The sequence below is a fragment of the Lynx canadensis genome, chromosome F2 (genome assembly GCF_007474595.2).
Source record: "Lynx canadensis isolate LIC74 chromosome F2, mLynCan4.pri.v2, whole genome shotgun sequence".
Lineage (NCBI taxonomy): Eukaryota > Metazoa > Chordata > Mammalia > Carnivora > Felidae > Lynx > Lynx canadensis.
In genome coordinates this window covers 42780202-42796042 of record NC_044320.2, presented here as the reverse complement: position 1 = coordinate 42796042, position 15841 = coordinate 42780202, and the positions used below count along the sequence as shown (strand labels likewise).

General features: G+C 38.4%; 1 protein-coding gene across 2 annotated transcripts in view; it reads left to right on the top strand.

Moving 5' to 3' along the window:
- The first annotated feature begins 10702 nt into the window (after window positions 1-10702).
- Window positions 10703-15841, top strand: part of TMEM67 (transmembrane protein 67) — a 60815-nt gene continuing 55676 nt past the window's right edge. The window contains exons 1-3 of one of the 2 annotated variants that reach the window (XM_030304424.2): window positions 10703-10962; window positions 12596-12684; window positions 15014-15107. In XM_030304424.2, coding sequence (XP_030160284.1) covers window positions 10740-10962; window positions 12596-12684; window positions 15014-15107 — 406 coding nt within the window. In that variant the 5' untranslated portion in view covers window positions 10703-10739. The remainder of the gene's footprint in view (window positions 10963-12595; window positions 12685-15013; window positions 15108-15841) is intronic. The other variant, XM_030304425.1, reaches the window with a different exon arrangement.

Here is a 15841-nt window from a genome sequence, read left to right as displayed (position 1 = left end):
CCAAGAACCTTGCCAAGGCCCCTGAAAGACGAGGGTGAACAACTCAGCCCTCTTTCCTCAGGAAGCTTATACTGTAGCAGAATAGACACTGCACATGCCATTACACCAGAAACACAGGTTGAACATGGGGATTAAGACTGTGGGCTTTTGAATCAGGCAGATCCAAGTTTAAATCCCAACTCTGCCACTTGATGACTGTGAACAAATTCCTTATCCTTAGGTTTCTCCATTTGTAGAGTGAAGATAACAGTATTCACCATTCAGGGCCATTTTTGAGGACTAAATGATATAGTGCTTGTAAAGCACTTACCACAGTCCCTAACACACAACAAACTCCAATATGACTTGGAAATCAAGAAGGCTGGCTCAGAAATCAGAATACCATAGTTCCAAACCTAACTCTGCCACTTGCTAGCTGTATCACATTAGTCACTGAATCACTCTGCCTTAATTTCTTCACCTATCAAGTGAAGGTGACAGTAGGAGTGTTGTGTATGTAAAACACACATGCATGTGCATAAACATGCATGCACACACATGCATTGTATATTATATATAATACATAGTAAAGCACCAAGAAAAGCATATAACATGAAATCTTACCTGTTGCTGTGGTGACCTGAATGCTCTTTTCCAATTTTCCCCTGAGGTGGTCCTCAGAGGCACACCTACAAAACCCCTAGGGATTATTGGAGCCCTGTTTGGACACTACTGATTAAATAAAGGAGCTTGCTCAACTGTGTGTGATGGAGTAAATGGGAGTCTTATCGCCATGGTAGAAAGATGGAGGAGACTGAGATCCTGAATGTTATTTATGTTATAGGTTAACAAAGGAGTCATGCAGGAAAGGTGGTGGACAAAATCTGTTTTACTGCTGAAGCTTTGGCCCCCAAATCTCAGTATAGAACCCACTTCTAGTGAACAGGTAGAACCACACATGAAACATGACCTCTCCTGCTTAGGCGTCATTTCTCTTGGTTCCATTTAGTACTGGGTACATAAAAGAAAGAAGCAAGAAGACCTAATAAACTAAAGAGAACTTCCAAACACAGAATATAAGGAGAAAGTGAAAGAAAGAAGAAAAGGGTGAACGGAGGAAGAAGGAAAGAGTCTATAAAACTTTGTGTTGGAAGAGGGAGTCTCCTTCATGCAGTCTTTCAGACCCCACTCAGCTGCATAAGAATGGGCCTTGAGTCTGCAACACCTCCTTGCCAAGAGTTAAAGAGCCCACACAGACTAAACCTGACCTATCACCTTATGTGGGATAGGCCTTGTTTTGGGCTAAGTACTCTTGCTCTGTTTAAAGTATGTACATTAAACATCACTTGGTCAACCCACTGTTATCCTGTCCTAGAGAGAGGCCAGGTTGTTTCCACTGCATCATGAGAGGGGTGTGGCACAAAGACCAGTTGCTTTGTGTCAGTGGCCAAGAGAGACCCACTGGCCATGGGGGACTGACACCACTATTGACGCTGATCCTGCTCTGTCTCTTCTCTATGTAAATAAACTATTGTCTGTCCAATGTTTGACTGCATTGTATTTCCCCTAATGACTCTAAAACGAAGATGCAATGGGCAGAAATTTTTGGAGTCCTCCCCTGAGACTGGTTATTGGTACATGGTACTTTGATTGATCAACATCAAGCAAAGTAGAAAGAAGATTTTGTGGACACTAAAAAATCTGTCTCTTAGACTATGGCTAGAGCCTACTCCAGGCTCAACCTATGTTGGTCCTCTGCCCCCTTCTCAGGGATGAAATGAGAGGACACAGCATTGAGATCCCCTTAGAGTTTGGAAGATGACAATAAACTAGAGAATGAGGGAGTGAAGCAAGTTTTAATCTTTTCCATTGCAACAAATGTATATTAAATGACAATGTGTTATGCACAACTCCAGGTACTAAGGAGACAGGGTGAACAAAAATGGACATGGTCCTTGCTTTCATAATTCTTGTAGTCTAGGAGAGGGCAGGAAACCTAGTAGAAGAATTACTCAACTAAATGTAAATTTACAATAGGGACAAGAGCTATAAAAGGGAAATACATGATGCTGTGAGAATCACAGGCCTGGCCTGATCACAAAAGGCAGGAGGAGTTCCTTAAATGACAGATGAGAGATGCTTGGGTGGCTCAGTTGGCTAAGCATCTGACTCTTGATTTCAGCTCAGGTCTTGGTCTCATGAGTTCATAGGATTGAGCCCCACTTGGGGCTCTGCACTGACAGCATGGAGTCTGCTTGGGATTCTTCTCTGTTTTTCTCTCTGTCTGCCCTCCCCCACCCACTCAAAATAAATAAATAAACTTTAAAAAAAAAAAAAAAAGAAGTGACAGATGAGCTGGAAGGAAAGGTAGAGTTAACAAAGTAAATGGAAATTTCCAGGGAGGGCAAGGAAAGAGCAATAGTTCAGGCAGAGAGGCGCACAGGCTTAGCATTCAGAGAATTGAAAGAAGACCAATGTGGGCAGAGTGCACAGGAGTGCACGGGACAATGAAAGGATGTGGGAACAAGTCAGACCCTGCTGGGAGTTGTGGTTCATGCTCAATAGGTTGAGCTTCCCACTGGGGAAAAAAAAAAATTATTTTAAGCAGAGAGGTGATAGACTTGCATTTCAAAGGTTACTCCAGCTGAGGTATGGAGAATGGATTAGGGGGCGGCAAGAGTATGTATATGAGGACAGGTTAACAGGGTTTTTGACTTCCAGTTTAAGGTGACAGTTTGAACACAGGTATTTACTTCCTCTCCTTTCAGAAATCCTAATAATATAACAAAAAAGGAACTTTTGGAAGAAGCAAAAACTGACACGAATGAAGATAATAGAGTAGGAGGCAACGGCAATAAAATTTTGTGAGCAGGAAAGAGATAGATAGGTGATAAATTCTTTTGTGAATCCAAGAGGGCTGAATCCTAAATTGACAGTGGGAAAAGCAAAAGGCAACCTGATATACACCAAATAAGTCCTCAAAGTCTTAGAAGTCCTCAGTGTCTTCTGTTGGGGAAGGAGATGAAAACATTTGGTTGAACATTAATTTATAAAGCACTAAAAACATGCACTTAAGACTCCTTTCCAGAGCCAAGAAACATAGATCTCCCCCCAGAAGATGGAAAGTTTATTCTCTTGAGAGAATATGACTATGGGACAATGGGTACAAATGAGATCAGGGGTTCTATTATATGAAAGAATGACAACGTGTAAATGATGAAACTGAATGATGAAACTCACACCCTCCTTCCCTGGCAGCCAGGCTTGAATTCTCCAGAGAGAAGTTTCTTCCTGGGGAACCTGATCAGCACAACAAGACAGAAGAAAGAAAAAACACTAACATGGGAGATGCCCTAAGAAACAGCCCAGGCATGGGGAGCCTGGGTGGCTCAGTCAGTTAAGCTTCCAACTTTGGCTCAGGTCATGATCTCACAGTTCGTGGATTCAAGCCCTGTGTCAGGCTCTGTGCTGACAGCTCAGAGCCTGTAGCCTGCTTCAGATTCTGTGTCTCTCTCTCTGCCCCTCCCCTGCTCACACTCAGTCTCTCCCTCTCTCTCTCTCAAAAATAAATAAAAACTTAAAAAATTTTTCTAAAAAAGAAAAAGAAACAGCCCAGGCAAATCACCCTACACATTGTAGACAGTCAAGAAGCCCCACATGTCCTTTTAGAGCTTCCTATTAGCTTTTCAGTGTGCCCCACTCTAATATGCATACATTTAGTAGATAAATATACATAGATATAAAACACATATACATAAATAGCAAAGGGTCACCAGATTTATAAGTAAATCCTCTCATACAAAACATAACTTTGAAAAAACAGAGATTGTGCAGGCAGAAGGAAACTTTAAACGTAAAAGGAGGGGCGCGTGGGTGGCTCAGTCCATTGAGTGTCTGACTTCTGCTCAGGTCATGATCTTACAGTTCGTAAATTCAAGCCCTCTGTGCTGACAGCTCAGAGCCTGGAACCTGCTTCGGGTCCTGTGTCCCCCTCTCTCTCTGCCTCTCCCCTGCTTGTGTTCTGTCTCTGTCTCTCAAAAGTGAAGGAACATTAAAAAATAAATAAAATTTCTCAAAAAAAAACCTTAAAAGGAAACTTAAAACACTATTAATAAGTAATATCTTCAAAGAGATAAAATATTACATCCATGAAAGAATACCATGATGTTACACATTAGATATAGTCAGAAAATTAAAAAGTGCTTTTAGAAGTTGAATTAATAATAGTGGAAATGAAAAACTCAAGGTAATGTTTGAAAGAGAATGCTTGGAAATTTTTCCAAAAAGTAGAACAAAACAAAATGAAATGGAAAAGATAACATAAGAAAATTAAAGAAACAGTCCATGGGGTCCAGTATCTGAAACAGGGCTTCCAAAAAGAAGAGAAATAAATGAGTGATCTTCATAGGAACAATTAAGATCCAACAAGTGCTCAACACAAAAGAAGACAATGAAATACTCCAAGACACATCACTATAAAAATTTAAAAAATGAGGACAGAGGGACATCCTCAAGACTTCCAGAAGGTAAAAAGCAAATTTAAACCCAAAAGATTAAGAATCAAAATGGCAGATTTTTCAAGAGCAATATGAGAAACCAAAAGAAAGAGAAGCAGTACCTTCAAAATTCTGAGGGGATTTTCCAAAGTAGAACTTCATACCCAAATAAACTGTTAAGTAACTGTGAGGGAAGAATAAAGATATTTTCAGATACACAAGGTCTCAAAAATTTACATCTTATGCATCTTTTCTCAGGAAACTCTACCCAAAGAAAGCAGTAAACCAAGAAAGGAGAGAACATGCAATACACTTAACCTGAGATCTCGCTTTCACGTTACTCCACTTTACCCTTCCAGTTTGATAGATTGCATAGTCTCTTCATTCTGGGTTTCTGTCCTGGAGGAGAGACCTCATAACAGTGCTTAAGAACATAGATCCCTGAGGCAACTGAAGCAAAAATAAACAAGCGGGACTGCATCAAACTAAAAAGATTCTGCACAGCAAAGGAAACCACCAACAAAATGAAAAAGCCACCTACTGAATGGGAGAAAATAACATGCAAATCATGTATCTGATAAGGGATTAATACCCAAAATATATAAACAACTAATACAATTCAATCACAGAGAAACAATCTGATCAAAAAATGGGCAGAAGGTCTGGATAGATATTTTTCCAATGAATACATACAGATGGCCAACAGGTATATGAAATGGTACTCAACATCACTAATCATCAGGGAAATGCAAATCAAAAACAACGGTGAGATATTATCTCACACTTGTTAGGATGGTTATTATCAAAAAGAAAAGAACAAGTGTTGGTGAGGATGTGGAAAAAAGGGAAACCTTGTGCACTGTTAGTGAGAATTTAAATTGGTGCAACCATTATGGAGGTTCTTTTAAAAATTAAAAATAGAACTCTCATATGATCTAGCAATTTTACTTCTGGGTGTCTATCTGAAGAAAATGAAACCCTAACTCAAAAAGATACATGCACCCTCACACTCATTGTAACATTATTTACAATAACCAAGATATGGAAACAATGGAAACAACAAATGAAAGAAAGAAGAAAGGAAGGAAGAAGGAAAGAAAAAGAAAGAAGGGAAAAAATGTGATTATACACATATATGTAGGAATGTTATTCAGTCATAAAAAAGAATGCGACCATGGGCCCCTGAGTGGCTCAGTCGGTTAAGCGTCTGACTTCGGCTCAGGTAATGATCTTGCGGTTTGTGAGTTTGAGCCCCGTGTCGTGCTTTGGGCTGACAGCTCAGAGCCTGGAGCCTGTTTCGGATTCTGTGTCTCATTCTCTCTCTGCCCCTCCCCCACTTGTGTTCTGCCTCTCTCTGTCTCTCAAAAATAAATAAATGTTAAAAAAAATTAAAAAAAAGAATGCGACCTTGCCATTTGCAACAACATGGGTGGACCTTGAGGCATTACACTAAGTGAAATAAGTCTGACAGAGAAAGACAAATACCTTATGATCTCATTTACATGAGGAATCTATTTTAAAAAATAACAAAAAAATCCCCAAACTCATAGATACAAGAGAACAGACTGGTAGTTGTCAGAAGTGAGGGTAGAGAGTGGGTGAAATGGGTGAAAAGGGCCCAGAGGTATAAACTTCCAGCTGTAAAATAAATAAGTCATGGGGATGTAATATACAGCATAGCAACTATAGTTAATAATACTTCATTGCATATTTGAAAGTTGCTAAGAGATCTTAAAAGTTCTCATTACAAGAAAAAATTTTGTAACTATATATGGTGATAGATGTTAACTAGACTTACTGTGGTGATCATTTATCAATATATACAAATATTGAATCATGGTGTAAACCTGAAACCAATATAAAAATTATATGTCAATTATACCTCAATAAAAAAATAAAATAGAATAACTGATAATGCCTAAAACTGAAAATTAAGGTTTAAAATAGGTCATTGCAGTAATTCATATGAGAGAAGACATTTTAGGATGATAGAGGTTAAGAAAAGTAAAAGAATTCAAGGGATATTTGGGTGATTAATTCAAGATATATTTAGAAGGTAAAAAATCAAGAGGTCTAGGGGTGCCTGGGTGGCTCAGTCAGTTAAGCATCTGACTCTTGATTTTGGCTCAGGTCATGATCTCGTGGTTTGTGGGATAGTGCCCCTCATTGAACTCTGCACTGGCAGCATGGAGCCTTCTCGGGATTCTCTCTCTCCCTCACTTTCTGCCCCTCCCTCGCTCTCTCTCACTCCCTCCCTTGCTCTCTTTCACTCCCTTGCTCTCTCTCAAAATAAATAAAGTTAAAAAAATTAAGAAGTCTAGCTAGACTGAAATGGGAGGATGAAAGAATGGAAAGCATCAAAAGTGACTCCTAGAGTTTTGGTCTGTATTACAGGTGGGATGATGTTACCATTAACTGAGATAGAAGACACTGGAAGAAGACAAGGTTGGGGGTGGAGGAAGGGATGGAGATCATGGGTTGTTTCGGGACACCTTGAATTAAAGATGCTTCATTCCACCCAAATGGAACTTCCAAGCAAGCAGTGGAAATACTGGTTCAGAGCTCAGAAAAAGAAATTTGGCCTGGATATATATAAATATGTGAGTCATCTGCAAAAAGTGGTCAGTGAAGTCAAGGACATGGTTGACATCCAGAGGGAAACTAAAGTATGAGAAGAGACAAAAGTCTAGGACTGAGCCCTCAGGGACTATCCATATTTAGTTAGATAAAGGAAGTTGAGTCAAGAAAGGGCAAAGAGCAGGAATAACCAGAAAGTTTATTCTAGGAATCACCTGGAGAAAACCTGGGAGAGTGTTCCATTATGGAAGCCCATCCAGTTTAGAACATATTGAATGTGATGCAGCAGTTCTAGTAGGAATTGGCACCAAGAGTCTGAAGATTAGGAAAGAGAGTAGGGCTTACCACACAAAGTGCCCTGACTGTAAGATCTTGACCTCACTAATTCCCCTTTCTGACCACAACTTCCACTTCCGCACTTTGCATTTGTTCATCACATTCTTTAATACTTTAAATTCTGTGATACTTTAATGCATTAACCCCATCATGGGCTTACCTGCCTTTCCCTTTTCTTTATTCATGCCCAAGAAAGCACATCCAAGGGTTCAAGAGGACAAGTAAAGAATCAGGGTCAAGATGGTGGGCTCCAGGGGTGCCTGGGTAGCTCAGTCAGTTAAGCATCCAACTTTGGCTTAGGTCATGATCTTGTGGGTTCAAGCCCTGTGTCAGGCTCTGTGATGACAGTTGGGAGCCTGGAGCCTGCTTTGGACTCTGTGTCTCCCTCCCTCTCTGCCCATCCCCCTGCTCGCACTCTGTTTCGCTCTTAAACAGAAACATTATTTTTTTTTTTTTAAGAAAGAATGTGGGCTCTGGTATCAAATTACCAGAGTTAGAATCATGATCTGAGTATGACCTTAGGAAGTCATATATGCTTTCTAAGTCTTGGTTTTCTCATCTGTAAAGTAAAGTGATTATAATGGTCCCAATTTTGTCAAATGAGATATTGCAGTGACTGACACACTGAAAACAAAAAATTAATATCAGTTATTTAAATTATCCATGGTCCCAACTCCCCATGAATGGATAATTCCATAACTTTAATTTTTACCATTATTTTTTTTTATTCAGAAAGAAGCTTTTATCTGTCCCCAGATATTTCCTGTTTTCCTATAATGTCACAATCCACCTAGCTACCCAAATCAGAAACCGAGAGTGATCCTTGTTTTTGTTTCTTTACTTCCACTGTCCAAGTCATAACATTCTCACAATTCTTCCTCCTAAACAGCTCTTTCATTCACCCTTCCCTGCCTCTCCCTTCTTCCATAGCCCTAATTTTGTTATTGTAGGTGAGGCATGGTACAGTACCCATCTCATTCTAGGTGTTCAATAAGCATTTGCTGTCCTCTTTGAAGCCATCCTCTCATGTTTTTTGGTAGACTTCTTCATAAGCTGACATTAAACCATGTTCTGCTAGTCTCGTCCACTTCTATGGATAATTCTTCCACATTTTAGCTGGGTGATACTGGGATGTCTTTAAGCTGATAAATGCACTATTTATAGGGCTGTTAAAAATATTGAAATGATGCAGGTAAGAAGTTTAGCATAAGACATGACATAGAGAAAGCATTTACTTTTTTTTTTCTTTTAAGAGACAGTGGAAATATCTCTGGTTCAGCTTATTTTCTTCTTCCTGTCTTAAATCTGGTATAGGGCAAGCACCCTGCAACTAAGAGGGAAAAGCCAAGAAAACGGCAGAGGTGACTATCTGACATCATTGAATGAACACCAGTGACCACCTATGTCCAGACTTCTCCTGTTTGTTTTTGTTTAAGCCATTGGGAACTGGCTTAAACTACTTGATCTATTATTTGCAGCAGAAATGTCCCTAATGATACACTCCCAATTTATACTTAACAGTTTTAGCTAACATTTTTTCCGCTATCCTTGTAAGCAGTTTATACAAATGAACCCATAGTATCTACAGTTATGTCAAACCTGTTTCTATTTTGAATCATTTCACTACTTTATTTAGCTTTTTGAAGCAGTTTTGTCAGGTACAGTGCCCAAAAGTCTTAGGCAATCATCGTTCCCCTGTCTGTGGTGTACAATGGAGGTACCATCTTGTTAACTAAAGGCAATCGTTTCATCCTATATATAGAATATGCCAAATTTTTCCTCTATTCCACAAAGAAGCCACTTAGTAAACTGGAAAGGTAACAGGTTGTGGAGTTGGCCAGATGAAAATAAATTCTAGTTCCACCACTTTCTAAAATGTTACTTTCTTGATCCTCAGAAAGGGATACAGAAAGGGATAGTATTACCTCAGAGGGTTATTATAAAGAGTTCAGATTAATGCTGTCAAGAGCCTAGTATAGTGCACAGTGTGGAACACAAGAAAAACCAAGAATGGGAGCTCTTTTGTTGTCTTAATTACATAGAAGGCAATGAGTAAATGTTATTGCCCCAATCCCCTCCACAGAGCATATAACAGTATGCACTTCATCAAGGAAGATTAGAATTAAAATTCACCCATACGAAGCTTTTGCAGATTAATCTCAACTATTCTGACCATACCCTTTCTGAGTCATTGACATTTGTATAGTCACATGTCTTTAAAAAAAAATCTTAATCAGATAAATGATTTCCACTACCAGTTAAACACCCCAGCAATGCATAATTACTCAAAAACATTTTTGAGATTCCTTTTTAAGAGAGAGCTTTCAGAACATATTACTGTGTCCTGTATCATAGATATTAGTGACTGAGTGAATGCTGGTCTTTTGGGGAAGGCCACATGAAAAATACTAGGACTGATGGTGGATACTGGTTAAAGTTATCTATCTTTTTTTTTGAGAGAGCCAAAAGTTGTTTCTAGCTACTACTGATTGATAAGGTGGCTGAAAATTATGCCAGGTGATTTTATTGGGGGAGTGGGGAGTGTGAGAACAAAATAAAATAAAATACAACAGAAACAGAAGTGAGATTTAAATATTGAGAAATAAAATTTTATGATCTGTAAAGTGGCTCTAAAGGTAATTCTAAAATGTTTTGGTGCCAATAGCCTTCAAGGATGCCTACTTTGAAAGGCAGGATTCGTGTATGTTTAAATTTGGTTAAAAATTAGTTTCCTTCTTTATTCACAAATGAGTAAAGATAATCTAATTTTATATACATGATTTCCTTTACCCGAAACAAAGAAAGTAGAAACACAAAGAAAAAGTCTGGCAGGAAAGATCTTTTTTTAGTGCTTAAGCCAATCTTCCAGCATTGCATATTTCAAATCAGTGGATTTTTTCTACTTTTTTGACAAATGTATTTTGCAAATACTCTGTTGGAATGTCTCCTTTAACGCGAAAATGGCCTGATTTGGATAAATTCTGATGTAAACATCATTCAACAGCTTGATGAAACAATACTCATAATTCTGTCATACTATCGCATATAGTCTTTGCTGTGAAATTCTATTTACCGACCTCCTAAACTGATAACAAGCCCGGTAACGGGTCGCGTCCCAGAGTTTGAAACACATTTTAAAGAGCGGGTTGGCCTGCCAGCCTCCAGGGTTACTGTACCTCTACCCCTTCCTATCCCAGACCAGCCAGCTTCCCGAGGCTTTGCTCACCTAGCAACCAGGCGGCGACGACAGACACTTCCGGAACCCCAGGCGGAGTCGTCCAATCGGCTCTGCAGGTTCGCCGCAGCGGCTGATGGGGCGCGGGAGACTGCGCTGCCGCCGGCGTCTGCACCATGGTGACGAGCGGCGGTGGGGCCAGGGTAGCCATGGCGGCTTGGTCCACCTTCGCCGCGGCTGTGAACGTATTCCTCCTGTTGGCCCTCCCGCGAGTCTCACACGCCCAGACCTTCTCATTTCCATTCCTGCAGCCGGAGTCGTGCGGCCACAACCAGTACTTCGATATCTCCGCGCTGTCCTGTGTGCCGTGTGGAGCCAACCAGAGGCAGGATGCCCGAGGTGAGACCGTTCAGGGTGGGCCCTAGCCAGTGTTTTAACACTCCAGGCTTCCTGTTGCCCGCTGCCCCCTCCCCCTGTCTCTGAAACACATTTTCGTCGGCGGGAAGAAATGTTTCAGGAAAGTTAACTGCCAACTCCTGAGGGGTGGGTTTCCTTGGAGGATTGCAACTTGCACACAAATGAGGTTGGGGAACCCAAGTAAACTACCCCCTGAGCCATGTCCGATAATTAATTTCTCGGCGCCAGTCCCTCACTTCTCATCCGAGGGGTCTTTCGGGAGGCACCTGGAAAGTCGCCCACCGAAGATAGAAAAAAAATAGAGAAGGAACGAGTTGTAGAGAAGTAGGTCACAGGATGGGTTGCGGAGGGAATGCAAATTAGCGCTTATAAATTTTGTTAGCTCTTTATCTTGCTCTTCAAATCCCAGAAACCTAGAGCTAGAAGGGACCTTAACCATGATTAGGTCCAGTCTTCTCATTTTACAGATAAGGAAATTCAAGCCTCGATGATGTTGTTACATCTTCTTTGTTACCTAAATTGTGGATTGGAAGAACTGGTGTCTCTCTGCCCTCAGTCTCAACCCATGTATTTCCACTATACAGTGTGTCCTTAATATAGATTTCCTTAGGACTCATCCCTTTTATTATTGAATATTACTAATTGCCCTTAAAGTCTCTTTGTATTAAACTTAGTTGTTGTTTTTTTCCCCTTCAAACGTAGGTCATTTGGTCCCAGTTCCCCTCACTGAAACTGCTCAGAATAAGACTTTTTCCATATTCTAAGGTCCAAAATGTTTTCACTCTTGATTTGGTCACCCATGGTGTTAACTTTCTCCCAACTTCAAATTTGATATATCCTCATTAAAGTTGTCATTTAAGACTGGGCCGGCTCCTCGTGTGAGGATGTATGAATGAGGAAGCATTTCACCGGCTCTTAAACTGTAAGGTGTTGCTTCATAGTTACGGACCCAGATATTGGATGCATCCTACTACTTAGATTCCTATGGGTGCTGTTTCCACTTGATGCCTCCTTAGAGAATGTTGTCCTTACCTGTCCAGCAAGTTGAATGGTGATTATCTTATAAGGCCTACTGTCTGTCCAGAGGAAAACAATGGTTTATTTGAATCAAGGTAACTTTGCTAATAAGGTTTTGTTTTGACAAAGTAAATTTGAATTCATTGAATATATGTGTATGGTTGGATGAAATAGAACAGTAAAATTTCCCATAGCAGTTAATGCATAGTTTGATTATTAAAATTCAAGTTCAGTACTTTAATAGTTCAGTTATGCTTGCACTTAAGGTGGTAGCACATATGGTACCTACTGCGTGCCATACACATTCTAAGATCTTTGCGTATAATAACTAATTTAACACCCATACCAACCCTATGAGGTAAGTACTGTTATTGCCCCCATTTTGCCAAAGTGGAGACCAAGCCATAGAGTTTAGTAACTTGCTAAAGGTCACACAGCTGAATAGCAGAATTAAGATCAGAACCCATGCGGTGCTGATTCCAGAGTCTTGCTATTAACAGCTATACTTCTTCTCAAGATTTTAAGAATATTAAAATTTTCCCTATCTTGGAGCTTTATTTTTATTTACCAAGGTCAAAATTGACTGTTTTTATTTTAGGAACTTCATGTGTGTGTTTACCAGGATTTCAGATGATCTCTAATAATGGAGGACCTGATATTATTTGTAAAAAGTGCCCGGAAAACATGGTATCAAGTATTTATTTTAAAATCATTTTACTGTAAAAAGTAGTAAATTAACATATCTTTATTTTTTTAAACTACATTTTAATGCTGTACTATAATATGGTCCCAAAACTCAAAATTATTAAATTAACTTTGTTTTTCTCGAGTAAATTTTGGGAAATGAGTGAAATTTTATGCAGACTTGGAAAAAAACAAATGTATTGCCTTAGTTTTTAAAGTCTGAGATTTAAAAAACCACAAAGCTGTGAATATTTGTGTCTTTATATTTTCTCATAGAGTAACTCAGTGACTTAAAAAATATAGATGAATGGTATATAGAGAGAACAAGTTGGGATGTATGAGTTTTTTGACTGGTACAGATTGAGTTCTGTGCCTTACACCTATTGTGTTAACAGTCTTATATAACAATTCATGTTTATAATGATAACTGAGGTGTGATAAGTTCATGAAATGCCAATTGCATCACTAAAGAGGTTAAATAATATCTATTGCTGTTTTGTTAGTCATGTCATAATTTTAGGAAAATTAGTAAATTAATGGTTACTATATGTAATGATTCTTAATTAACAGAAATACATTTTCCAGTCATTTTGGATAATTCGAAGTCTTTGTGAGCCAGTTCTTTTATAGCGATGTTTCTTCTCATTATCTGAATAAAATAATTGAATCTGGGAATTTAATGGTCTAAAATACTATCAAGTTAATTATTATTAAGTTACTAGTTTAATTTACCAGTTGTCCTAATTTATGGCTAACTTGATTTAACTTTTAAGTTTGATTTTCACCTTAATATGTATTTTATATTTTTGTAAATATTGACCATAGATGAATTATCAATGATAAAAAGCTAATATGAAATGGCTACAAAGCAAATTTATTTTTCAGTGAGATTACTAAACAAGCATAATTTTTATTTTTCCAATGTTTATTTATTTATATTGAGAGAGGGAGAGCATGTGCGCACACGTGTGCACACATGAGTGGGGGAGGGGCAGAGAGAGCGAGAGAGAGAGAGAGAGAGAGAGAAGGAGAGAAAGAATCCCAAACAGACTGGTACTATCAGGGCAGAGCACACTACAGAATCGATCTAATGAACCCTGAGGTCATGACCTGGGCCAAAATCAAGAGTTGGACGTTAACCGGCTGAGCCACCCAGGCACCCCAACAATCATAATTTTTAAATAGTCCTATATAATGTACTGACAAATATAGGAGCATTTCATGACAAATCCAGTCTTTTCAACTAAAATTAAATTGTTCTCTATTCATTTTGGTTACATTCATGTTTTTGATATTATATTTTTGCCCCAGGTTTAGGAAAAATCATATAATATAATACGCCTAATTTTGAATGTCATATTTTATAAAAAACCTTCATTGAGGCACTTGGGTGGCTCAATCAGTTAAGCATCTGGCTCTTGATTTCAGATCGGATTTCATGATTTCATGGTTCATGGGTTCAGGCCCTGCATCAGCTCTGTGCTGACAGTGCGGAGCCTGCATGGAATTCTCTGTCTTCCTCTCTCACTGCCCCTCCACCACTCTAAATAAATAAATAAACTTAAAAAGAAAAACAAAACTTTCATTAATACAAACAATTCTGGATCGAAAGCAATATCCTTATAACTTTAACAACTTTATTTACATATTATTCATACACTATAAAATTCACCCATTTTAAATCATAACTTAATTTTTAAAAGCTAACATATTTGGATTATAAAAATTAATGGGGCGCCTGGTTGGCTCCATCAGTTGAGCGTCTGACTTTGGCTCTGGTCATGATCTCATAGTTCATGAGTTTGAGCCCCACATCAGGTTCTGTGTGGATAGCTTGGAGCCTGGAGCCTGCTTCAGATTCTATGTCTCCCTCTCTCTGCCTCTCCCCTGCTCATGCTTTGTCTCTCTCTCTAAAAAATAATGACCATTAAATTTTTTTTTAAATAAGTAAAAATTAGAATATTTTAGAACAGGTAAAACCAAACTATTAATTGACTATGTGTTGATTAAATGCTGTTGAATTTTGTTGTTTTTTCTTTGTAAATGGAAAAACTGAATGGCAATATTACTTTGAAAGAAATGACTCATTTGAACTGAAAATCATGAAGAAGAAACAACGGTTGCCCAGAGTTAACAGTAGTCTGTACATAGTAATAATGTATAGCTTAATTTCGGAAAGTGAGCACAGTTTGACTCTCCAAGAAATATTTATGTAGCTCATATATGCATGATTTATTTGAATCTTGACTACAAATTGTACACTACTGTGGCTTCTTGAATTCACAGCATCAATTAAGGAGGAGAATTTACTTATTGATTTATTTTAATTTAGAAAGGTGTTACTGAAGATGGCTGGAATTGCATTTCTTGCCCTGCTGGTTTAACTGCAGAAGGAAAATGCCACTGTCCTACTGGCCATATTTTAGGTAAGAAGTAGATTCTTTATGAAAAAATAGTAGAATCTTCACTTACGCTACTTAACAAATATATATTTATTTATTTTGAGAGAGAGAATGCGAGCAGGGGTGGGGCAGAGAGAAAGAGGAAGAGAACCTCAAGGAGGCTCCACACTAAGTACAAAGGCTGATGCAGGGCTTGATCTCACAAACTGCAAGATTGTGACCTGAGCCGAAATCAAGAATTGGACACTTTGACTAAGCCACCCAGGCACCCTCACTTACGTTATTTTTGATAAGGACATTAATGGAAATACCTTGGTGAACAGTATTTTTTATTGCCCAGAATTTAATGATGTTTAAGTCAACAGCAGGCATTGAGAAGAGAATAAAAAGTCCTGCCTGATTAAAAAAAAAAAAAAAGTCTTAACAATGTACAATTAGATGGATAAGATGGATACTTCCTTAATATGATAAAGTATATATGTTTCAACTCAAAAGTCAACATGGTGCCTAATAGGGAGAAAGTATAAGCATTTCTATTGTCAGGAACCAGATAAAGATGCACTTAGGTAAGTGAAAGAAACAGGTGGTAGAGTAATTAAAAAGGAAGTAAAAATCATTAAAAACTAATTTTTAATGATTTAATTATATGTTTAGAAAACCCAAGAGAATTACTAAAAATTATCATAAACAATAAAGGTTTTGGGGTAAAAAATTAATATCCAAAAATTAGTAGACTTTGTCTATCTAAACAACAATCC